Below are 24,813 nucleotides of genomic sequence, written 5' to 3'. Positions count from 1 at the left end.
CATTTTTTTGAATGTAGTCTGAACTACTTTCAAATACAATGTTACTGTTCTAATCACTTCCACTCATTGTAGTAGGAGTAACATTAATTTGGAAAGCCTTTTGAGATCCCCTGAATATGAGAAGTATAATGGAAAATTAAATTCCAATTTCAGCTTTTGATTCTATTAGTAAACTCCAAAAGGCTCTGTATAATGTATTTTAATTACTCAAAATGAATTATATCTATTTAGCATTAAGGGAAAGATTTATGAAGAAAAGCCTATGCTAAATATTGGCTATAGAAACATTTTATTCTGAAATCTTTGTTTCTAAAAATGAAGACTCCTAAAACCCCTAGACTCAGAGTTAGAAAGAACCTTAGAGACTGCCTAGCCCAACCAACTTCTTTATCCAAACAAAAAATCCCTTCCACAAAGTCGCTGACAAGAGATCATCAAACCCATATGCTTAAAAACTTTCATTAACAAGCCACTCATTAGATTCTAAAGAGAGTTGTGATGATCTGATGACATTATAAGTAGATCATTTTGCAAACTCTAAGTTCAAATTAGTGTTAAGCTTCTTGAACACGGGGGACTTTTTTCCTTATTGTCTTTATTCCAAATATTTAGCCCAGTATGCTAGATGTATATTTTCACTTGAGGAAATTCTTTCCTCCAAAGCAGATCAGCAATTTTTCAACAGCCTAATGTCTTAGAGAGGGCTCTGGATCATTGAGAGGTTAGATGACTTTCCCTTAGTCACACAGTCAGAAGCTGTTAGCTAGACTTTATTCCAAGTTTTTAATGGCTTAAAGAAAACCTGGCTCTCTATGCAGTTTGCTACAATGCCTTTCTCCTTCCATGTAAGACACTGTCAAACTGAATTAAATTGAATGGAATAGAAAGTATTCCATTCCATTTTTGGATTGTCCTAATTACTAGAAAGATTTTCTTTTGAGATGATCCAATTTTCTTCCCTTCCATTCCCTCACTCTTTTATTTCCTTTCTTTTTTGTTGCCTTCTCCCATTTAAAAAAGTAAGGTGAATCTTTCAGGAGAGACTATCTTATCTGTGTGTTTGTCTGTGTGCTCCCCAGAGTTTATCACAACACCTGAAAATACTAAGAATTTAATATTAATTCAATCAATCTATCAACATCTGCTTACCACTTTACTCTTTAGAACTACTTCAAATAAGTTTAATACTTTTTTACATGGCATTCCCTTAAATATTTGAAGATAAATAAATCATATCCTCTTTAAGTTTTTTTCCCATCCAACTAAATCCTATTCATTCTTTGAGGTCTGTTTCAAGCCTTTTCTTATGGTCTTTCCTGATTGCTCCAGCCCACATTGATCTTCTTTGGAGACCCCATGGCATTATTTTGTTGGTAGGTATACATATTCATTGATTTTTCTCATAATTTTTATTTCAGCAACAAAGAAGAAAATCCTTCACTAGATGAATGATGCTTATCTTCTTTTTCTTAGGAGTATACCTTGCTGACAATAAATATGGCTTTTCCCCAGGAGAAAGCGGTTTCAAAAATGGTAACGGGAGTAAGTCAATTCATAAGTGAGTTTTATTAAAAACCTGGTTTAAATATAACTTTAATTAACTGAGTCAATATCTACTGACTTTAATGAGAAGTAAGGAGGCCAAGAAGGAAAATGCTTTTTGTGATGTGAATGTAAATTATTTATCCTTGAAACTCAAATTTCTTTACTGCTAGGTACTTTATGGATACAAATTGGTGATCTTTATCAAATTCTTATAGATGCTATTGAAGAATAGTCACTATAAGCTCTGCCTGTGTTTGCTCATCTGAGATGCAATGAAAAGTTAAGTTTATTGCCCAGGGTTACATATTTAGTACATGTCTGAAGCTAGTTTTGAACTCATGAGGATGAGTTTCTTGATTTCAGGCCTGCCACTCTACTCACTGCCCTTGTCCTAAAGTTAAAACTGTCTAAAAATAAAATGGATTGCTCCACTGAGTTATCTTTCACTGGAATTCTTCATGTAGAAATTAGATGGACGACACTTTGGGAATATTATTGGTTGGATACATACTTTTGATGGGATTCATATTTCACAAGTTTTCAGTCATCTTTTTTCCAACTCTGGAATTCTGTGCCTGAAAGAATATAATTGGAAGTCTTTTCAAGGTAACATTTAAGGAAGTCCCAGTCTGGCCAAGTTTTGTTATCAGTGTTCTAAGCTTCAAATGCTACAAGAAATGATATAGCACTCTAGGAGTTAGTGTGGAATCTTGGACCCAGGTGACCTTGGATGTAACCTCAGATACTTTCATGTGACCCAAGAAAATTAATTTGATTTCCCAGAAACTCAGTTTGCTTATTTTTAAAATGCAGATGATAACATTGGTAGTACCTACCTCAGTGTTATGATGAGGAAAATGTTTAGATAATCTTAAAACACTAAAATTGCGACGTGTTATTATTAAACGAAAATGAAATAGGCTTTGAAAGACTGGGAAACATTTTCCAAACTGAATTATTCTGTGAACTAAAAGCAACCCTTTCTAATGAAATTCAACAACTTTTTTCAAAAAGGGAGAACAATGAATTTGCTAAAGTGTTTTTAGAATGTATGATTAGACAGTTCTTGTGAAAGCAAATTATAATCTGTCCCCTTTCAGTAAAGTGTATTTGGTAGCACCATTAAAACTTACTTAACCTTTCCATGCCTGATGCAATGATAAGCAGTATTTAGTCAGATTGCTTGCTTTTGGGGGAAAGGAAAAGCTAAGGAAATGGTGGAGGAAAAATTGAGAACTCAGAATCTTTTGAAAATGAATATTGAAAATTATTACAGGTAATTGGAAAAGTAAAATATTATTGAATAAAAAATGAATCACTAAAAAGCAGTATATAGAATTATAATATTTGTGATCTTGAGGGTCACTTTTAAAAAGTGCTTCTATCTAGGACTGTTTTTATTCTTGTAGATAGCTCCCCAATATGCATCAGTAAATGTTCTACAATTTATCCTCTGAGAAAATAGTTGCTAGGGGCATTGAGAAATTTACTTAAGGGATTTGCCCAGAGTTTTATGGGCAGACTATTTCAAAAGTGGAGATTTGAATCCTGGACTTCCTGATTCTGAGGTTGGTTCTCAAACCACTACATCAATCAACTTCTTTAAAAATTTCTTATAATCATAAATAAGAGGCAAGTAGGTGATAAAGTGGATAGAAGGCTAGACTTGGAATCAGGAAAAACTGGCAAGTAATTTTTTTCGCCTCATTTCCTCATCTTTAAAATAAGAATAACAGTAGCACCTATGTCAGAAGGATCAAATGAGATAACATGAAAAGAACTTTGCAAGATTTAAAGTGCTAGAAAAGTTAAATAGGATTAGGATGCTGTTGCTGCTGTTGTTCATTTTGTTTCATTTTTAAGAACCAAGCATAGATGGAGTGGAAATGACAAGGAAAACATCGCATCTTCTTACCGTAATTGCAGGTCCAGCAAAAGCTAAGCTAAGCAACATGAGGAATGGGATAGCTTCCTGGGTGGGCTCAATGTAGGGCATGCTGAGACTCCGGTCATAGCAGCTGAATCCCGAGTGCACCGGCTTGAAGACATCTGTGAGCTCCAGGAAGTAGAGACTGACCACAGAGGAAGCCAAGATGGGCAGCTGTGAAGGGAGGGAAAACACTCACTTCAGTCAGGTGAATTTTCGCTTTAATTCAGAGAACATGGAAAGTCAGTGGGCAGGAAAAAGGCCTATGGAGAGAGCTTTCTTTATTCATCTGCAGATCGTTTTACAGAGAGAACCTGTGTACATTTATTCTACACTTAAGTGAGGATATTTAATCAAGGGACTGAGCCTGGAGTCAGGAAGATTTCAAGGTAAATCCACATCCAGATATTTAGTAGCTGTAGGGCTCTGGGGCTTAATTTCTGCCTCTCAGTTTTCTCAACTGTAAATTGGATATTATAATATGCAGGATTATTATATAGAGAAAACATTTATAAAGTACTTAGCACACAGGAGGCACTTAATAAATGACTCCTACCTCCCCTTTTCCCTCTCTTCCTTCTTCCCTCCCTCCTATGCTTACTCCTTCCTTCCTTCCTTCCTTCCTTCCTTCCTTCCTTCCTTCCTTCCTTCCTTCCTTCCTCCTTCCTTCCTTTCTTCTCCTTCCTTCCTTCCTTCCTTCCTTCCTTCCTTCCTTCCTTCCTTCCTTCCTTCCTTCCTTCCTTCCTTCCTTCCTTCCTTCCTTCCCTCCCTTCTAGCAAGGCAATTAGGTAATCCAGTGTTGAAGAAAGAGGGATTTGCTTGTTCATCCAATTTCTGTGACTTTGTACAAATTGCCCCAATATCTTCAGTGTCTAGTTCATGAGCCATTATTATTTCTCAATTCCCTTAATTATTTTAAAATTTTTTTGTTAAAATTTTCTTTTTATAATTATGAATTTCATAACTCCTAACAAACATGGACTTCTTCATGAAAAAAGAGCAGAACAAGAAGAACAATGAATTTATATTATACAGTTTTTTAAAGCATATATTTATTTAGCACATGATATGTAACATTTCCTTACCTGGAACTTTCCTTTTGAAATTCCTTATGTTTTCTTTTTCTTAAAAACATTTATTCTTTAATTCTTAACTTATCATTAATTTATTATTTTTATTTATAGAAATTATATCCAAATATATCTAATTAAATATATAATGTATTTATATATTATATATAAATAAATATATCAAATATCTAAATAAATAAATAAAACATAAAATATATGTATATGTATATATATATATATAAATATATTTAAATTATTCCTTAAAAATTATCACCACTTTTTTTTTCTTTCTGGTATCATTATCAGTATCCCACTTACTCTGGATAATCCACCTATTCCACCAAAAAAAAATCATTTTCATATAACAATTTAGGATAGTCATGAAAAACAAATCAATACATAGTTTATGTCTGAAAATATTTGTCTTGTTCTATATCTGTCAATAAATGTACATTCAAGAGATGCAGTATATTATGTGAAGAGCAGCAGGATGTCAGTATTCTTGGATTGCATAGGATATGGAGAATAGTAAAGTGTGAGAATACTGGAAAAATAGAAAGGGGCCATATTATGAAAGATTTTGGAGGCCAGACAGAGGATTTTACATTTGATCTAGAAGATGATGGGATGTCACTTGGATTTATTGACTCTATTTACATATCTGTTTGTTTGGGGGAAGAGAAGGTGTTTGACATGGTCATGCCTGAGATTTAGGAGGTTCACTTTGATAACTGAATTAGGAAAATACTTGAGACAGGATGATCAGAAGATTACTATACCCAAAAGACTATTGTAATAGACGAGGTATCTGGTGAGGAGGGCCTGGATCAGGATAATAGCGGGGTTAGAGGAGCGAAGGAGTCATACACAGGAGATGAAACAAAGATAGAATTAATAAGAATAAGGCAACAGCTTAGATGTGGAAGGTTGGAAAGTCTGAAGAGTTGAGGATGAACTCAGGTTGTAAGTTTAGGTGACAGCTCTTAGAGGAAGAAGATATTTTCAAATACCAAGATCTTGTAAATGCCAAATTTCAATTCCTCCCATATCCTGGAACTGCTGAATTATATAACATAAAAAAGATTGATTTAAGGTGTTGTCATATGTGGAGGACAGTAGCTTTTATATAACTAAAGAGGATATTTTTGACTTCTTTTTATGTCAATTCACTGTTGGAAGTGAAAATTCTACCTAGTAGAAGAAATTCAAATTCCTGACTCTTTACAGCATTTTGGAAGATACCATGCTTCAAAATCGTTCTCCTAAAAAGTTCTTATACATTGAATTCTGAAAGACTTCCTTTCTTTCATAAAAAAAAGATTATTCTTCATTTAAGATATCTGGCAGTACAGGGAGGTTATTTCATTCTCTATCTATTTTCTTTTCATTTATAATTTTCTTAGTTTCCACAAAGGGGAATATAGATTTTAGTAAAAATGTCCTGCAAAATGACTGGGGAACATTTACTACTAAGAAGGACTTAGGACATAATAAACTCTGGCTGAATTTATCTGAACAATTATGAAAAGATTGAACCATAAATATTCAGGGAGTGATTCTTTTTTTTTTTAAATAGACTAATTTGAACTAGCTTACCAAATGTTGAAAATATAATTAAGTTCAATTAGCAGGCTTTGACAAACTACCAAATGAATGGCAATATACCATTCACATTATGAAAATAAGTACAAATCTGTATACATAAAGGCCAAAAGAAATGAGAATGAGTCGAAAATTGGATATCGACTTAAATGGTTATATAAAGTCACAGTCACAATCATGTACCTCTGCCACCTATGAGCCTAGAACTTGATCAGGCTTCCGGGGGGAGAGGGTAACATTTAAGGCTTTTGTATCAGATATGTGAAGTTATTGATTCTGATGCACATCTTCATCATAGTTTTTCTTTTTTGGTTCGATTATCTCCAAACTTGTAGGTAATAGGAAAGCATATCTTTCACTAACAAGACAGTAAGTGGGAGATGGGACAAAAAATATGGAAAAGGAAGAAATATACCCATCATTCCTTTTCTATCCCAGATCCCTTGAGGGATTTTCTAACTAACAAGACACCTTAGACACCAAACAAATGAAAATATCCAAATAATCAGCCCTACCTCCCCTTAAGTTAGTATCCTACCAGAGTCTGTCATATTCTGTTCTCTCAAATAATGCCTTTGCATCAACAAGGTGCCATGTAATCGTATCATTCAGTCATTAAGTTCAATCATTGCTTCCATTTTTAAAGTATCTTGACCGAATGCATCTCTGATCTCAATAGAAAAGTCAATTTATTCATCCAAGAAATGACTCCAGCTATTCTCTTCTTATCTCTGAAGACAAGATGATACCCCACCTCCCATGATGTGTGGATAGTTTTTCCTCTCAAACTCTTCATTTATATCTAAGAAAATGTATGCACTTTTCTTTGCACTCAGTAGTTATAGATATTTTCTGAATTGAAGTGACTGTCCACAGATAGTCTCTTGAATTCTTCACAATTCAAAGCATATGCATTGAGAACACATGCTATTACACTAGTGAGGTGAGAGGCAGTGACTGGAAATGAGAATATTTGATAAGAATGTACTTAGAAATTGTGGGAGGTAGATCCAAGAATCAGTATATAATTTCTTAGAGAAAAATAAAATTTTGATTACCTGAGTAATTTTGGAAAATTCTACACAAAATTATATGTGTTCTTATTAATTCCATAAACATTTTCCCTAGAATTATGTAGAAAAGAGTAGAGATGTTGTAACCTGGAATTTTTATTCTACTCTTAAATCATAAGATGTGGTATTTCCAGGAAATAGTAAAATTGTTACAATTCACTAAGTTGGAATTTTAAAAATTTGGACTTTTTCAGATGTCTGATTCTTTTCCATGAGTCAAAGAGTGATACTATAGATAGTATCCTTGGAATTGGGGAGAACTGAGTTCAAATTTTGTCTCTGGCACTATCTGTCATGGCAGGCAAGTCATTGAACCACTTTTGACTACAGTTTCCTCATCATGAAAATTATAATTGCAATAACTATATTACAAAGGATTTATGAAGTTCAAGTAGTTTAACATATGCAAAGTGCTTTACAAAAATTAAAGCAATATATAAATGTCAGTTATTATTACTATTCTTATTTCCATATTGAAGAAGATATAGTAACAGTCCTTATTAGGTATTCTAGATTTCCTAGGCAATATCAATATGGATAATAATAAATTTATTTTAAGTCACATTTCAGTGTATATATGAAGTTGGGTTGTATTGTATAGTAAAATATACCCATTTAATTGGGATAATTAGTTCCTACACATAATAAATAAATGCTTATTGAGCAGTGAATAGAATGGGATGATATAGTTAACTAAGAGATCAAAATCATCATAATTTAACATTTTCTGAATGTTTCTGCTTGCCTTTTTATTTTAATTTCAATAAAGTATACAAACCATGACTCAGCATAGCACCTTCAGATTTACATGCCAGAACTATATCATAGGAACATCTCACATAAATCTTATTTTTTTCTTATAGCATAGCACCACAGGTACCTCAGAATTTGATTTGTTTTGTTTAGTTTCCCTAGGGAAAACAGGAATTTATTTGAATCTCTCTCTCTCTTCATCACAAAAAAAAAATAAATAAAGCACTCAGTTCCCATAGAATAATAACATATTACACAAATCAAGGTTTTAGTTCATCTGATTAAAAATACAAAGGGACTCATGTTCAAAACTACTCTCGTTCCATTTTGGTGAACCATCTTTCTTGGAGATAAAACTAAGTATTCCTTCTCAATTTATATTACTACTATATCCAGATCACAAGGCAAAAGGAAAAATACTCAAGAATTTGTAGCAAGTCAATCTCTATAGTCAGCGCCTTTATAGGGACCTTTATAACATCCTGACATATGTTTTGAGTTTCTGTCACAGATTTCCTCATTTAAATAACCTAAATCCAAGACACATAAAAAGAAAGTTCTAACTTCCTTCTATATACTTTAAAAAGCAGTGACATTGGTAACCTTATTATTTCTTAAGCATAACAAACCATTTCCCAACTCTGGGCATTTTCCTGGCTCTACTCCATGCTTGGAATTCTGTCCTTCTCATTTCTATTTCCATGGTTTCCTTCAAGTCCAAGTTAAAGTCCCACTTTCTTTAAGAAACCTTTCCCAATTGCCCTTAAATCCAGTGCCTTTCCTTTGAGATTGTCTTTAAATTTGCTTATATGCACACATATATGTATACACACATATACACATACATATATATAATGTGCATATGTGTATATAATGTAAATGTTGTCCATCCCTATTAGAATGTGAGTTGCTTGAACCAGGAATCATTTTTACCTTTGTGTTCCCAGCACTATGCATTCTCTGTCTTGCACATAGTAAATGCTTAAAAAATGCTTATTGACTTGACTTGACTTGATTTCACTTATCAGAAACTCAAGCAAGAGCTAGGTAATCATTTGTTGACCTATATTGGAGGAGGGACTTTTGTCCAGATATAGGGCAATCTTGGTTTTGTTCCAACTTTGTGATCTTGTGAAATGATTTTAATTTAATGAGCTCCAGTTTTCTCATCTATAAAATAGGGATAAAAATATTTGTATCAGTCTCACAGAGACATGATGATGAACCATGATGAATCATTCATGGTGATGAATTTTTATAAAGCATTATAAATATAAACTATTATTAAGAAAAAATTTGAAGCCAGATAAATGCTCTATATCCATCAAAGCAATAGAAACTTCATTTCCTACTTATTATACAGAAATGAATTGTGGGAGCAAAATTATGAAATTGTGGTAATAAATTAACATTATAGATGGAGTGTTAATCCTGGTGTCAGGAAGACCTGAATTCAGATTTTGCCTCAGAAATTTACTGTATGAACCTGTATTAACTTCATTCAATCTCAGTTTTTTATATATAAAAGGGGGATGATAATAGCACCTACATTCTAGGGTTGTGAGGACCAAAAGAGATTATATAGAGATATATGTGTATATATTTATATATATATAATATATATACATATGTATCACATATATATATATAGTATTTTGCAAACCTTCAGTAATACATAAATGCTAGCTGAACATTTGATCATTAGAAAGACACCGTTTATAAGAAATGATGAGTAGATGCTTTTAGAGAAAAGACTGGAAAGATTTACATGAACTGATGCCAAATGAAGTGATTAGAAGCAGGAGAACATTTTGCATAGTAACACAATATTGTATAATGATCAAGTGTGAATCTATTCTCAACAAAACATGATCTAGGACAATTTCAAAGCATATATGATGAAAAATGCTAATCACTTCAAGAGAAAGAACTGATGGAGTCTGAATGAAGATCAAAGCATACTGTTTAAAAACTTCATTTTTATTTTCTTTTATGAGAGAGGCTGCCTATATTTTCTTTTACAGCATGACTAAGATGGAAATATGTTTTGCATAATTTCATCTGTATATAAGCTATATCAGATTGCTTACTATCTTAGGAAAGAGGTATAGGAGACAGGAAAGGAGAGAATTTGAATTCAAATTTTAAAAAAATGTTAAAGTGTTTTACATGTAATCAAAAAAAATTATGTATATGTACAGGCATATTATATCTTTGATTTTAAAAAAAGAAAGCTTTCAAAAAGGAAAAAATAACAATTAAAATAACAGCTCTAAAGTCAATATTCAAGAAAATAAGAACACAATTATTAGGAAAGGAAACAAAAATTTATAAATATCTAGATAACAATGTAAACATGGAAAAAAAAAAGTTCTATTCCAAAGTCCTTTTATGGTGCATTATATTTCTCAGATTGTACATAGGACTTTGTGTGTGTGTGTGTGTGTGTGTGTGTGTGTGTGTATGTTTGAAGACAAGCTTAGTTATGTGTACAGTCTTATTATTATGTTAGTCACTGAGTAATATGTAATTTTTGACCACAGAAAATCAGGAAGATTGTCAACAAATGCATCAAGGGTTTTAAGACTTACATTGGTTGCAGTATTCACAATGGTGAAATTGTAAATCTGTTGAAGTGTGATTTTTTTCTAACCAAAATTGAAGAAAAGTCTTAAATACAAGATGAGTTTGACCTTCAGTAATTCATTTTATTTAATTTACTTTGGTCTGTACTTTTAATGTATCTATGCTTGTAAAGCTCTGAAAACTTATTCAGTTAGTACCATAAATATAAACAATATAGTGCCTGTTCTGTGCCTGGTACTGTTAAGCCATGGATTAGTAGGACTACAGTATAGTATGTTCTTAACCCTAGTTGACCTTCTGCAAAGTGATGACCTTAATCACAAGGGCATACAAGAAAGAGAGTATGGATTGTCTGTATACATATTGCCACTACCAAAATACACACAAACTATATCCCCTGTTTCTGATGTAGTACAATGGGCAATGATAATTTTCATTTATATGGTGCTTTACATATCATAATAATACTTTAGATTCTCTATAATAATAATCTAAATTCTCTCATTTGAGTTTTGATATAATTCTTTGAATTTGGGATTGCATATGACATTATGCTCTTTTTCTCAATGTGAACACCAAATAATCTTTTCTTATTTCATCAATATGTTTGTATTCTAAATGGATATATGGATATGTATAAACATGTCCATAGGATTATATAATATGTGATCTAGAAAGGATTTTGGAGGTCATTCAGTCTAAGCTCTTCCTTTCAAAAATAAGCAAACTGAGGTCTGGGAAGGCTGGAATTTTTTCAGGATCATACTGATGATAAGTTACAGAGTAAGAATTGATCCCAATGCCTCCAACTCTTAATTTATGTGAGTAGTGTGTCATACTATATAGTCTTTTGGATTTGTGGCTGGAAGGAAGGGTTTACTTTTTGCATCTGCCACTTGTGACTAACTATGAAGAAATCATGATACGCCTCTGAGCTTTGACTCTTCATCTGGAAAATGGGCCAATAATTCAAAGAATATCACACAGAGTTGTTCTGAGGTTTAAATGATATAATCTATGAGAAGTACTCTACCATTTAAAAGCACAATATAAATGTCAATAGGAGAGGAATTGGTATTGGACCTGTGATTCCACTGGCATAGGAAACTCCTATATGAGAAATTTCCTCTATTGATAAAGATTGGCATGTGGTAGGTAACTTATAGCTATTTACCTAAGGCACTGAGAAGTTATGTGACTTGCCTAGGATCACCATAGCCAGTATGTATCAGAGGTATACTTCAATCCAAGTCTCTGATTCTAAGATTGGATCTCTCTATATATTATGTGACATTGCCTCTCATCAATAACACTAATTATTTTTAGTTTCATTATAACACAACTGTTTTTTCCCATTTTTCTTTGTCTCTTATCCATGATAAAGGCTTTCTCATCTAAATGTTTATCATCACTAACAGTGTTTTAAACACAGTAGGTGCTCAGAAAAATGTCACATGGAAATGAAGTAGGAGAATCAAAATTCATAGAGGTCTTATGATGTTAAAAAATGCCCAATGTTGTTTTTGCTTGCTGTGCTTATAGAAGAAACATGACACATTTTAATGAAATTTCAGAATTAAATTACCTTGGTGTTGACATAATCCTGTTAGACAGAGAATGATCTTCAAGCAAGCAAAAGTGGCATGTGGTTATGTGCATTCACATATTCACAGGGATTGTATAAAAGGAATTGGCATGATACTGTCAAAGTCACCAGAGAAGAAGGAAATTGTGAAATCTGCCAAAGTATTCATCTGGGAGATTGGAATAAACTAATAAATGCTATAATATAAACACTGGAAGCAAAATATTAACAAAATATTTCAAAATAAAATTCTAATGGAAAGAATCAAGTGGGGCATATCAAAACAAACTTTGTAGGGATAAATTAAGGGCCATTGCTGCTAAAACAACTATTGAGGATCCACTCTACATGTTAAATTTTTCTTCTCTCCTCATCTCAATTTCCCATTTCCATTCCACTATCAATCCCCACTGGCAATGCACACTAAGAGAAATTGAGCACCCAAGCATAGCTGTGAAGTTGGAAGAAAACTTAAAAGCTTTCTAGTTGAATTATTTCATTTTATAGTTAAGGAATTATAATTCTGGAGAATCAAATGACTCATTCAAGGTCATATAGATATCGTATAGCTAAGTGTTGAACCTAGGTCTTTTGACTCCAAACACATTGCACTTGTCATAGGTATAAATTCATATGTCACTGCAGAGAAGGCAACATTGAGGGAAAGGTGCAGAAGTTCCTTTAAATTAACCAGGCTAGGAGGATGTAACAATAACTCTGATGTGGCCTCTCTGATGTAAATTGTTAATTATTAAGAGTTTTCCTAATTTTTTTGTGAGGGCAGTTAGGTAGCACAGTGGATAGTGCCTGAAGTCAAGAAGACTCATCTATGAGAATTAAAATTTGGCTTCAGGAATTATTAGCTGGGGAACCAAGGGCAAATCAATTAATTCTGTTTGCCTCAGTTTAGCCATATGTAAAATGATTTGGAGAAAAAAAATAGCAAATCAGTATCTTTGCCAAGAAAACCCCAAATGGAGTCATAAAGTGTCAGACATGACTGATATGACTCAATAAGAACAAAAGTTACAAAAATCTGTTGATATAAACTTAAAAAAGTAACTTCTTTCCAGAATGCATCTAGACCTATGTCCTTCTCTTGTAAAATTTATAATGAACAAGATCACTTGCTTAAAAATTGAATTTGTCTTATCAGAGATTAAAAAAATGCCATTAAAATGAAAATGTTTAAATTGTCCATCTATGGTTGCAGAAAAAAAAACTTCAACTAAACAGAGACTTAAACTCAAAACTTTGGATTAAAAATCTTATGTTCAAACAGACGCTGAATAGAAAAGAACAGGAATAATATCCTATGTAGTAACAGCAACATTGTGCAATGATCAACTATAACAGACTTAGCTCTTCTCACCAACACAATGATCCAAGGGAATTTCAAGACCTGTGCTAGAAAATACCATATACATTCAGAGAAAGAATTGATGGAGTCTGAATGCAGGTGGAAGCCCACTATTTTTGCTTTTTTGCTGGTTTTTTTTTTTTTTTTTTTACTTTCTCATACTTTCTGGTTTTTGCTCTCATTCTTCTTTCACAACATGACAAATGTGGATCTATGATTAATATAATTATACATGTATAACCTATATCAGATTGCTTTCTGTCTTGGTGGAGGAAATGGGAAAAATTTAGAATTCAGAATTTTGTAAAAGTGAATGTTGAAAATTACCTTTACATATTATTGTGAAAAAATAAAATACTAGTAAGTGGGGAAAATAAAAATCTCATGTTCAACAAATCGAATCCCTGGGCTTCAGAAACAAATATAACTTTATACATGTCAATCTAAGAAATTTTACATTGATACAATGTATCTATTATACTGCCCATAGTCTATCAATAATCAACAAATATTTGCTTAGCCTATTTTTATAATAGCTTTTTATTTTTAAAAATATGTACAAAGATAATTTTCAACATTCACTTTTGAAAAACCTTGAGTTCCAAATTTTGCTTTCTCCCTCTTCCTTCTCCCCCTTTCCCTAGATAGCAAGTAATCCAATATAGGTTAAACTTGCGCAATTCTTCTAAACATATTTCCACATTTATCATGTTGCACAAGAAAAATCATTTCAAAAGGGAAAAAAGTGAGAAAAGAAGCTAGCAGACAACAACAACAAAAAAAACGAGTGAAAATAGTATGTTGTGTTCCACATTCAGTCCCTATAATCTTTTCTCTGAATCCAGATGACTTTCTCCATCATAGAAGCATGGAACTGGCCTGAATCACCTTGCTGTTGAAAAGAGCCACGACCATCAGAGTTAATCATTGTGTAATCTTGCTGTTAACTATGTACAATGTTCTCCTGGTTCTGCTCACTCAGCATCAGTTCATGTAAATCTCTCTAAGCCCCTGTAAAATCATCCTCCTGATCATTTCTTACAGAACAATAATATTCCATAATATTTATAAACCATAACTTATTCAGCCATTCTCCAAGGTGCTCACTCAGTTTTTAGTTCCTTGTCACTACAAAAAGAGCTGCCACAAACATTTTTGCACATGTGAATCATTTTCCCCTTTTTAAGATCTCTTTTGGATACAGAGCCTGAAGAGACACTGTTGGATCAAAGGGTATGCAGAGTTTGGTAGCATAGTTTCAAATTGCTCTCCAGAAGGGTTGGATTACTTTACTGTACCAACAATGTATTAGCACCCCAGTTTTCCCACATTTCTTTTATCATTTTCCTACATCTCCACATTACTATTTGCTATCATCTTAGCCAATCTGAGAGGTGTGTAGTGGTACCTCAGAGTTGTCTTAATTTTCATTTCTCTAATCATTAGTGATGTAGAGCATTTTTTTCATATGATTAGAAATGGCTTTAATTTCTTCATCTGAAAATTATCTGTTCCTGTCCTTTGACTATTTATCAGTTGGAGAATGGCTCGTATTCTTATAAATTTGAGTCAGTTCTCTATGTATTTTATAAATGAGGCCTTTATCAGAAACCTTGGATGTAAAAACTTTTTACCAGTTTTCTGCTTCCCTTCTAATCTTGTCTGCATTGGTTTTGTTTGTGCAAAACCTTTTAAATTTAATATAATCAAAATTATTTGTTTTGTATTTTATAATGTTCTCTAGTTCTTTTTAGGCCATAAATTCCTTCCTTCTCCAAAGATCTGAGAGATAGGCTATTCCTTGTTGTCCTAATTTGCTTATAGTATCATCGTTTGTATCTAAATCATGAACCCATTTCAAGTTTATCTTGGTATATGATGTTAGGTGTTGGTCAATAACTCATTTCTGCTATACTATTTTACAATTTTCCCAGCAATTTTTGTCAAATAGGGAGTTCTTATCCCAAAAACTGGAGTCTTTGGATTTATCAAACATTAGATTACTATAATCATTGGCTACTGAGTCTTGTGAACTTAACCTATTCCATCAATCCATTACTTTATTTCTTAGCCAGTATCAGATGGTTTTGATGACTGCTGCTTTACAATATAGTTTTTAGGTCTGGTAGCTAGACCACCTTTTTTGCACTTTTCATTAATTCCCTTGACTTTTTTCCTTCCAAATGAATTTTGTTATTATTTTTAACTCTATAAAATAATTTCTTGGCAGTTTGATTGGTATGGCACTGAATAAGTATGTTAATTTAAGTAGAATTGTCATTTTTGCTATATTAGCTCGGCCTACCTATGAGCACTTGATATTGTTCTAGTTGTTTAGGTCTCACTTTATTTGTATGAAAAACATTTTGTAATTGTGTTCATATAGTTACTGGGTTTGTATTCTTGGGTAGAATCCCACATATTTTATATTATCTAAAGTTATTTTAAATAGAATTTCTCTTTCTATCTCTTACTGCTGGACTTTGTTGGCAACACATAGAAATGCAGATGACTTACATGGGTTTATTTTATATCCTGCAACTTTGCTAAAGTTGTTAATTGTTTCATAGTTTTTTTGTTGATTGTCTAGGATTCTATAAGGATACCATTATATTATCTATAAAGTGATAATTTCGTTTCCTTATTGTCTACTCTAATTCTTTCTATTTACTTGTCTTCTCTTATTGCTAAAACTAACACATCTAATACAATATTGGGTTATATTTACTTAATCTAATCTGTTTAAGGTGCTGTGCTAAATTCTAGAAATACTGACAAAAGGAAAAACTGTCTCTCTCCCCAGGGAACTTACATTCTAATGGGGAGGTAAAATATAAATAAATAAATATATAAAGATGTAAGAAGGAGATGTAAGATGTAAATATAAATAAATGTAAGATATAAGATGTAAATAAATAAATATATAAAAGATGTAAGGAGAAGAAGTTGCTGACTCATCATTTACCACTCAAACGCAAATTCAACAACAATTCATTATGTTTCCGTTGTTTATAGAGCCCTCTGCCAGGCCAGGGAAATGGCTAAATTTCAATATAACATGGAACTTAGATTCTAATATCAGGATCAAACACAAACTGAATAAATAATGAAGAATAAAACAGTGCACTGAATTACATGATAAATACATTATAGATGTCTAAAATACAGTGTAATATGAGCTCCTGAAAGTAGTCACTACTTATCAGGAAAGAAGTCATGGCATATGACATTTGATTGAGACTTTAAAAAAGGATTTCACCAGGTTAAGGGGACAAGGAAGATGTTTTATATATATATTACAAATTATAATTCATCTTTAGATAGTTCATTAAATTTAAATACAACTTTAAACAGTTGTTTTATTATCCCCATTTTACAGATGAAGAAAGTGAGGGTGAGAGAAATTAAGTGACCCAGCTAGATTCACAGAGCTGTTGTTTATCCTTCATTTTTGACGGGGACTAATGACATTAAGAGGGAAATGTTTTGATTTGCCTGTGAATTTTGACTAAATGATGTACTGCTGGGCAAAGTCATCAGTCTCATTCTTTCCTCCAGAGATATTGGAATCCAGTGACAAGAAAAAAGTGAAGATGACTGATGATAGCCCAGAGGTCACAAAGCTAATCAGCATCTGAAGCAGGATTTGAACTGAAGTTTTTCCATTTCCAAATATTCTTGTCCACTCTACCACTTTGGTGCCTAGATGTATGAAAAAAGTAGGTAATGCAATTTCCTTCACCATGCTCAGTTTCTTTTCTAAAAAGGAAGTTACTCTGATTTTGTGTTTGGTGGTGTTTATTTTCAATTCACTTCTATCCTGACTAAATAATTAACTTTCAAGATACAGGAAGCTTCAAGTCTGTGTGTGTGTGTGTGTGTGTGTGTGTGTGTGTATTATTGTACTAAGCTTTGGCAGAAATAATATTTTTTCATGTATTTCTGTAATTAACATTATTCACAGTAAACTTTTAAAAATAAAACTCCACTGTGCAAGCTTCATTATATATTTCTACCACAAGCAAGATGCTTCCTAATTTGGGTTCCTAGCATTCTCATGATTCTTGTTAACATCAGGGAACACAAAAGACTCTAATTGGTCCTAAAAATAGCATTGGTAATTAATAGGTAATAGCTAGTAGGCATAATATGTATGTTAGGTCTAATGGGGCAAGAAAAATCTGTGCTCTTATCTCTTTATGCCAGGAATACGAACTACATTTACTACATCAAAAAGACTAAAGAAAAAAAATCAAACACTGATCTAATAATGAAATCTAAAATTTAAAGTTGGTTCATATGATTATAACAGACCATATTATACATGTAATAATAACTGATATTGCTTTTGCATTATATTTTATACTATATTTGCGAAAAAAAACCCTTTCTATTCACTATCTTATTTGAACTTTTACAAGAGACATGTGAAATAAGTAATCCAGACATTGACATGAATATTTTGCAGATGAGTAAATGGAGGTCTAGAGATCTTCAAATTTGTCTTTGGTCGCAGAGTTAGTGAATATCTAAGGTTGAATTTTACAAAAGTATAATTATTCATTTTCTAAAAAAATTAATAACTATATTTCAATATAATTGGTTTCTTTTATAATTCTACATTTTTATGCATTTAAAAACCTTCTGAGAAGCATTTTTTGGTTTTGCCAGACTGACAAAGAGGATATATGACTGTCAAAGAGTTAAGAATCCCTGTTGTTGTTCTGGCTCTATGTGACCCTATTGTTTTCTAAATAAAGATACTGGAGTGATTTGGCATTTTATTCTCTGTGTCACCATTTTACAGATATAGAGCTAAGGTAAATAGGAATAAAGTCACTTGCTCAGGATCACACAACTAATAAGTGTCTGAGGCCAGATTTCAACTTAGATCTCCCTGAGTTCAGACTGGGTGATCTATCCACCATACCACCTAGCTGCCTGGCTTAGAGTAACATTAACCACATAATTGTTAATTATTACTTCAGATATTAAGACCATATAATAGTACAGTTTGTTACCAAGTATTTGGAAGGATATCATATGAAAGAAAAATAAGAATTATTCCATGTAATTCCAGAGAGCAGAACCAAAAACCTACAGAAGAAAGCAGGTTTTAACTCAATATGCAGAATACCTTCTTAACAATAAGAATTTTCTTTTAGAACATATATAGGACAGGGAACACTTTTTCTTTCACCATTTTATCACTACAACTTAACTCACTTCAAAAAACCTATTAGTCACTTAATAAATGCTTGATGGATTTAGTGATTGAAAATGACATGGACTATCACATTGGATAGCGAGGTCTCCATCACTGGAGGTATTCAAGTCGAAGCTAGATGTACTTGTCAAATATGCTGTAAAAGATGATTACTTCATCAAACAAGGAATAGCAAGATGGTTGTTTAAATCTCTTCCAACCTGAGCTTTTCTGATTCTAACCTTCCTTGATTTTTCCATACCACAACTCAAAATATTCTCTCCATTTTCGCATTTTTCTAGAGCCATGTTTGAAGGTCTTTGTCTCCATCATTTCCTCCATCATACACTTTTTGTATTATATTTGTCTGTGTTTATACCATATCCTTCTGTCCCTCCCCAGTAAAATCTATTTATTGAGAGCAAAGATTGCACCATTTATTATTTTTCTTTTGTATCCTTGGTCTCTAGCATTGTACATGTTTTATAAATATCGTTGAATAAATGATAATCAGACACTAAAATAGATACTTTCTTTTAAATAAGAATTATTGTTAGAGGAAAGACTTTCCTCCTACGTTTTCCCCCCTTCTTTGTAACTTCAGCATTATTCTGGGCATATAGTAGGTACTTCAAAATTCTAGCTGGCTGACTAACTTTACTGATGAATGCAACCTGAGATACACTGTTTATTTAATTTGTAAATGATAGCAATCTTTAAATCCTTTCTTCATATGGAATTTTTTTTTTCAATGAGCACATAGAAATGATTCATTTACCATGGTACTGGGGTGTATGTATAACTTGAAAGCCTCATTTGAACTCAGTTTCAACATAATTTTTCATCACACATTTCCACAAAGATTTTAGGAAGTAAAAAAAGATAAATCTACCTACTTACAAAAATTCCATTGGAAAGAAATCTTACACATAGTCTAGTTCAACCTTTTAATCATCTTCATTTTGCAGATGAAGGTATTGTGGCCTAGGGAAGTTCAGTAACTACACAAAATTGATACAAGTCAAAGGTTTAAATGCTGCAAGGGAATTTGTAGCCAGATCCTCTGTTTTCAAATTTAAACTCTTTTCATTGAATAGTGCTACTCAAATTAATCACTATTTTTTTTCCTCCTTCAATTTGTGCCATGGTACTTTAGGTGGAAACCTCTTTTTCTATTAAGTCAACAGCCACTTATTAAACATCAACACTGTGTTTAGTTCTATTTTAATTTTTTCAGACAATTTTCATATTTTAAATTTAATTCATACACCAAGTAGCTACTGTGATAATAAGAAACTATATTTTACAGATATTCACATAAAGATAATGTGACACCCTATCAGTGAACTCAATGTAATGAAGGACAGGAGCATAAGTAGTTGTGACATAAAGGAGAACGTAATATGTGCAAAGGGAAAATATTATAAGAATGTTGAAGAAGATGGTGGTGTAGTCTTAGATAGTTTCATGGAGATGAGAATATCTCAGTTGAGCACTTAATGAAGGGATAAACTAGATGGATTTTTGGATGGAAGAGAGATGGAGTCAATCCCATTCTGGATACATGAGAGAGCCTAAGCAAAGGCATAGAGATAATAGATGATTAGGTAAGAACAGAAGATAAGAAATATATTAGTTTGGCTGGATTGTAGAATATGGGAAGTGGAAGTGAGTTACAAAGACAAATATCAGAACCAGATTATGAAAGATCTTTAATAATAAGAATCAGAATTAAAATTGTCATTTGGAAATCAATGTATTAATCATTGATGGCTATTGAGCAGAGGAATAACATGATCAGAGTGGCAAAACAAAAAAAAAAGTTATTCACTGTCAAGAGAGGAATGTTTTTTTTTTCTTTTTATTTACAAGATATATGCATGGGTAATTTTTCAGCATTGACCTTTGCAAAATGTTCTGTTCTAACTTTTCCTCTCCTTCCCCCCAACCCCTCCCCTAAATGGCAGGTAGACTAATACATGTTAAATATGTTAAAGTATATGTTAAATACAATATATGTATACATATTCATATAGTTATTTTGTGGCACACTAAAAATCAGACTTAAAAATAAAATAAAAATAAACTGAGAAGGAAATCAAAAATGCAAGCAGACAAAAACAGAGGGAGTGGAAGTGCTATGTTGTAGTTCATACTCATTTCCCTTAGCTCTTTTGCTGGGTGTAGCTGGTTCTCTTCATTATTGAACAAATGGAACTGATTTGGTTCATCTCATTGTTGAAAAGAGCCATGTGCATCAGAATTGATCATCATATAGTCTTGTTGTTGAAGTATATAATGGTTTCCTGGTTCTGCTCATTTCACTCAACATCAGTTCATGTAAGTCTCAAAGAGAGGAATTAATAACAAAATATCCATTAGGTCAGATGTGATAAGAAGGACATAAAATATGAATATAAGGATTCCTTTGTAGCCCTGAGAGCCCAGGAGAGGTCAGATGACATGAATTTTCAGTAGATCCATTTATTAGGATTTGATCATTTCCAGGAACTTGGAAATAGAAATGGCTCTTTTTATCTCTGCAACAGCATAAATAGACAAAAGAGATGCTATTGGCTTGGTTTTATAGGTGAGAACACTGAAATTCAGGTTAAGTGAATCCACAAAGTGACACTTTCTTAGGATTTCTAACTCTTTGTCTCATGTTCCTTCCACTTTTTTTTAGTCCAGACATATGGTGGTATCCTATGTGGAAATTCTCTCCACCAAAGCAAACAGACAATAATGTTGCAATTCATTTTTTTTTAACTGTGTTATCTGCCATCCTGAGAGTTTAAAATCATTCAGTCAAGGAAGGGAACATACAGTAAGGAGCAAACTCAAGCTTTCTGACTAAAAATTCTGCTTCTTAGAAAAAGGTTAGTCTTTAGCTATTTGATTAACATGTGAAAAATTTTGGTTGTGGCCATCTTGAATTAGTTCTGAAAAAGTTCAGTTCTCCTGAAACAGAGAAGCTATTCTTTTTTTTTTTTTTAAAGAGCCTGTTATGTCTTTTATTCAGCTTTTTGTATTTTTATATATATTTTTATTATAGTTTTTTATTTACAAGAAATATGCATAGGTAATTTGACATTTGCAAATTGACAGTTGCAAATCCTTTTGTTCCAGTTTTTTCCCTCCTTCGCCCCACCCTTTCTCCCAGATGGTAGGTTAACCAATGCATGTTAAATAAGTTAAATACAATATATGTATACATGTCCAAACAGTTATTTTGCTGTACAAAAAGAGTCAGACTTTGAAATAGTGTACAATTAGCCTGTGAAGAAAATAAAAAATGCAGGTGGACAAAAATAGAGGGATTGGGAATTCTATGTAGTGGTTCATAGTCATCTCCCAGAGTTCTTTCCCTGGGTGTAGCTGGTTCAATTCATTACTGCTCTATTGGAACTGATTTGATTCATCACATCAGAATTGATCATCATACAGTATTGTTGTTGAAGTATATAATGATCTCCTGGTCCTGCTCATTTCACTCATGTAAGTCTCTCCAGGCCTTTCTGAAATCATCCTGCTGGTCATTTCTTACAGAAAAATAATATTCCATAATATTCATATATCACAATTTATTCAGCCATTCTCCAATTGATGGACATCCACTCAGTTTCCAGTTTCTGGCCATTACAAAGAGGGCTGCCACAAACATTCTTGCACATACAGGTCCCTTTCCCCAGAGAAGCTATTCTTAACTGGTAGAGGCATTTTTCTTTCAAGCTTCCTCAGTATGCTTTTATGATACTTCTGAACACTCAATATACCCTTCATTGCAGTGTCATGTAGTAGATAGGGAGTAGGCTTAGGAGCTACATAGACAGGAACCCAAGTTCTTGTTTGAGATTTACTTTATGTGACTGTGCAAGTCCTTTAGTATCTCAGCACTGTACATATCTCTCTAAAATTATAAATTGCAGAGAAAGGGTCAATTTTCATTAGAAGAGAGAATTTCTCATGTGAGATCTTTCTATGCTAATGAAATTACAGGTCCAGTCCCTATCCTAAATATTTAATGGTCAGAATTAGATTTTTTTTCCACAAAAACTTCTGAAAAGTGGAAATCATGAAAAAACCCTACCCAAATAGAAAGTCTCCAGAACAATATCAATAACTAGGGTTATACTGAAATAAACAGGCTGATGAATGAAGAGACCAAACAGATAATAATTGTCTTTTTCTTTGAAGGGTCAAACAAAAATGAAACATTAACCTGACAAAGTTTCAATTCAAAATATAAACATTTTTCCTAGGATTTTAATCCTATATTCTATCTAGCCCTGTCATACTATGTATCTGTCTTTGTCTTTCTTGCCTATGTAGTTATCTGTCATTGTCTCTCTGTCTCTGTCTCCCTGTCTCTGTTTCTCTCTCAATTTGTCTCTCTCCCTCTCTTTTTCTCTCTCTGTCTCTGTCTCTTGGCTTAATATGGAAATTTTTGTTTTTCATTAAGAGTGTATTACTCTGAAGACATAAGTCTCCAGTGATTCAGATAATCCATGGATCTTAAACATGGAGCAGGCAAGATTAAGAGAGAAGGCACAAGGATTGATGAAACCTTTTGTAGCTCAGCGATCCAGCAAACAAAATGAAGTGCTTCATAGAGCATTCATCAAAAAGCCACCAGGCTTGAAAATGTCCTCATCTTTGAAAAAAAGAAAAATGTTCATGATTACTAGTAATGGTTTGCTCCCAGGTAATGTTTCTATGCTACTTCCATTAATTGAGTAACAGAAATGTGAATGCAAAAGACCTTAAAGTGACAGTGAAACCTCAGCTATATCTTACCCTTCACTAGAAAACAGAATTCATTATGAATGGATCTGTCTTGGACTCTATCCAAGAATACTTAGGTTTTGAAGTACTAGCAATACCTTATTAAAAAGTGATCTGCCCTCTAGCATAGTCCAATAGCAATGACTCCAAAAATGGATTTATATTCTGGAAGGGCTCTCATGTAGCCTGTATTCAGTAAAGGGCTTGATAAAATATCATTCCTGATTTCAAGGAGTTCATCATGTTGGGGGAGAGGGGAGGATGTCTTCTTCCTCCCATAAGAAAGTAAATTCCTTGAGGATAGGTACTATATTTTATCCAAACTTTGTCTCTGCCTTATCCACCCCAAGTACAATGCTCTTTTTACAGTAAGTTGTTAACACTTTTTTTTTTGCATATTTATTAACATATTTATTTGATGTTTATTTCTTTTTCTTCTAACCATTAATTTCTTGACTAAAAAAGTAATTTTCTCTTCTTAAATTTTTTCTGTATAATAGCTAGTTTCTTTCTTAACCCATAATCCTACTCCAGAATGCACATTTATAATCTATTAAAATAGTGACTTAAGTCTGGGAGGATACAGGAGGCTGGTGTGAATAAGATATAGATAAACTCCCCTCTGCCAAAAGAGTCTATATTTTTCCTAAAAGTTATAGAGAGATACTGGAGTTTATTGAATAATTTATTGAATTCAAATTAGGAAAAATAGTTTATCAGTTGTATTGAAGTAGGGCAAGACTTGAATTTGCCAATCTAATTAGAAAGCTAATGAAATAGTTTTATGATAATATTGCATCATGGAAGTTTATGAACATGAACTAAAATGGTAACTGTGGTATAAAGAAGGTGGGCTGTAAGATATGCTTTTTGGGCTAGAAACAATAAGATTTTGGCAACATTGGCTTTATGGAGTTAATAAAAGGGAGGCCTGTAGATACTATGACTGCTCACTTGAATGAATGGAAAGATGCTGCTATCTGCATTTGAGAAAAAGCATATATTTGGAGATCAAAATGAAATATTTTATGTTAAAAACAACATAATTATCATCCAAAGTACTTCTGACAATTTAGGGATTTTGAATAAGAGATTTATCAAATACTTAAGAGTCTCAACAATTACTATCTCACATTATAGTTCATTTTCTGTTTTCTCAAGCTTTCTTTCCCAAAACTGACTCATATTCTCTAAGCCTGCCCTTTTCCCATTTCTTTAATTTTAACTTGATCCTCTCTACTTTTCCCTCTGGTATCATGAAAGCCTCTTCTGGTTGCTTCTCTTGGCTTCACCTGTTTCCCTTCTCTGCATTGTTTCCTAT

At 32.7% G+C, this 24,813-nt stretch overlaps 1 protein-coding gene across 1 annotated transcript in view; it reads right to left on the bottom strand.

Moving 5' to 3' along the window:
- Positions 1 to 24,813, bottom strand: part of PLPPR4 (phospholipid phosphatase related 4) — a 60,891-nt gene that overhangs the window by 26,485 nt on the left and 9,593 nt on the right. Inside the window, exon 2 of the mRNA XM_003769679.2 lies at positions 3,461 to 3,646. Coding sequence (XP_003769727.1) covers positions 3,461 to 3,646 — 186 coding nt within the window. The remainder of the gene's footprint in view (positions 1 to 3,460; positions 3,647 to 24,813) is intronic.

Source organism: Sarcophilus harrisii, chromosome 4, assembly GCF_902635505.1.
Source record: "Sarcophilus harrisii chromosome 4, mSarHar1.11, whole genome shotgun sequence".
NCBI classification, from domain to species: domain Eukaryota; kingdom Metazoa; phylum Chordata; class Mammalia; order Dasyuromorphia; family Dasyuridae; genus Sarcophilus; species Sarcophilus harrisii.
This window is presented reverse-complemented; position numbering and strand designations above follow the sequence as displayed.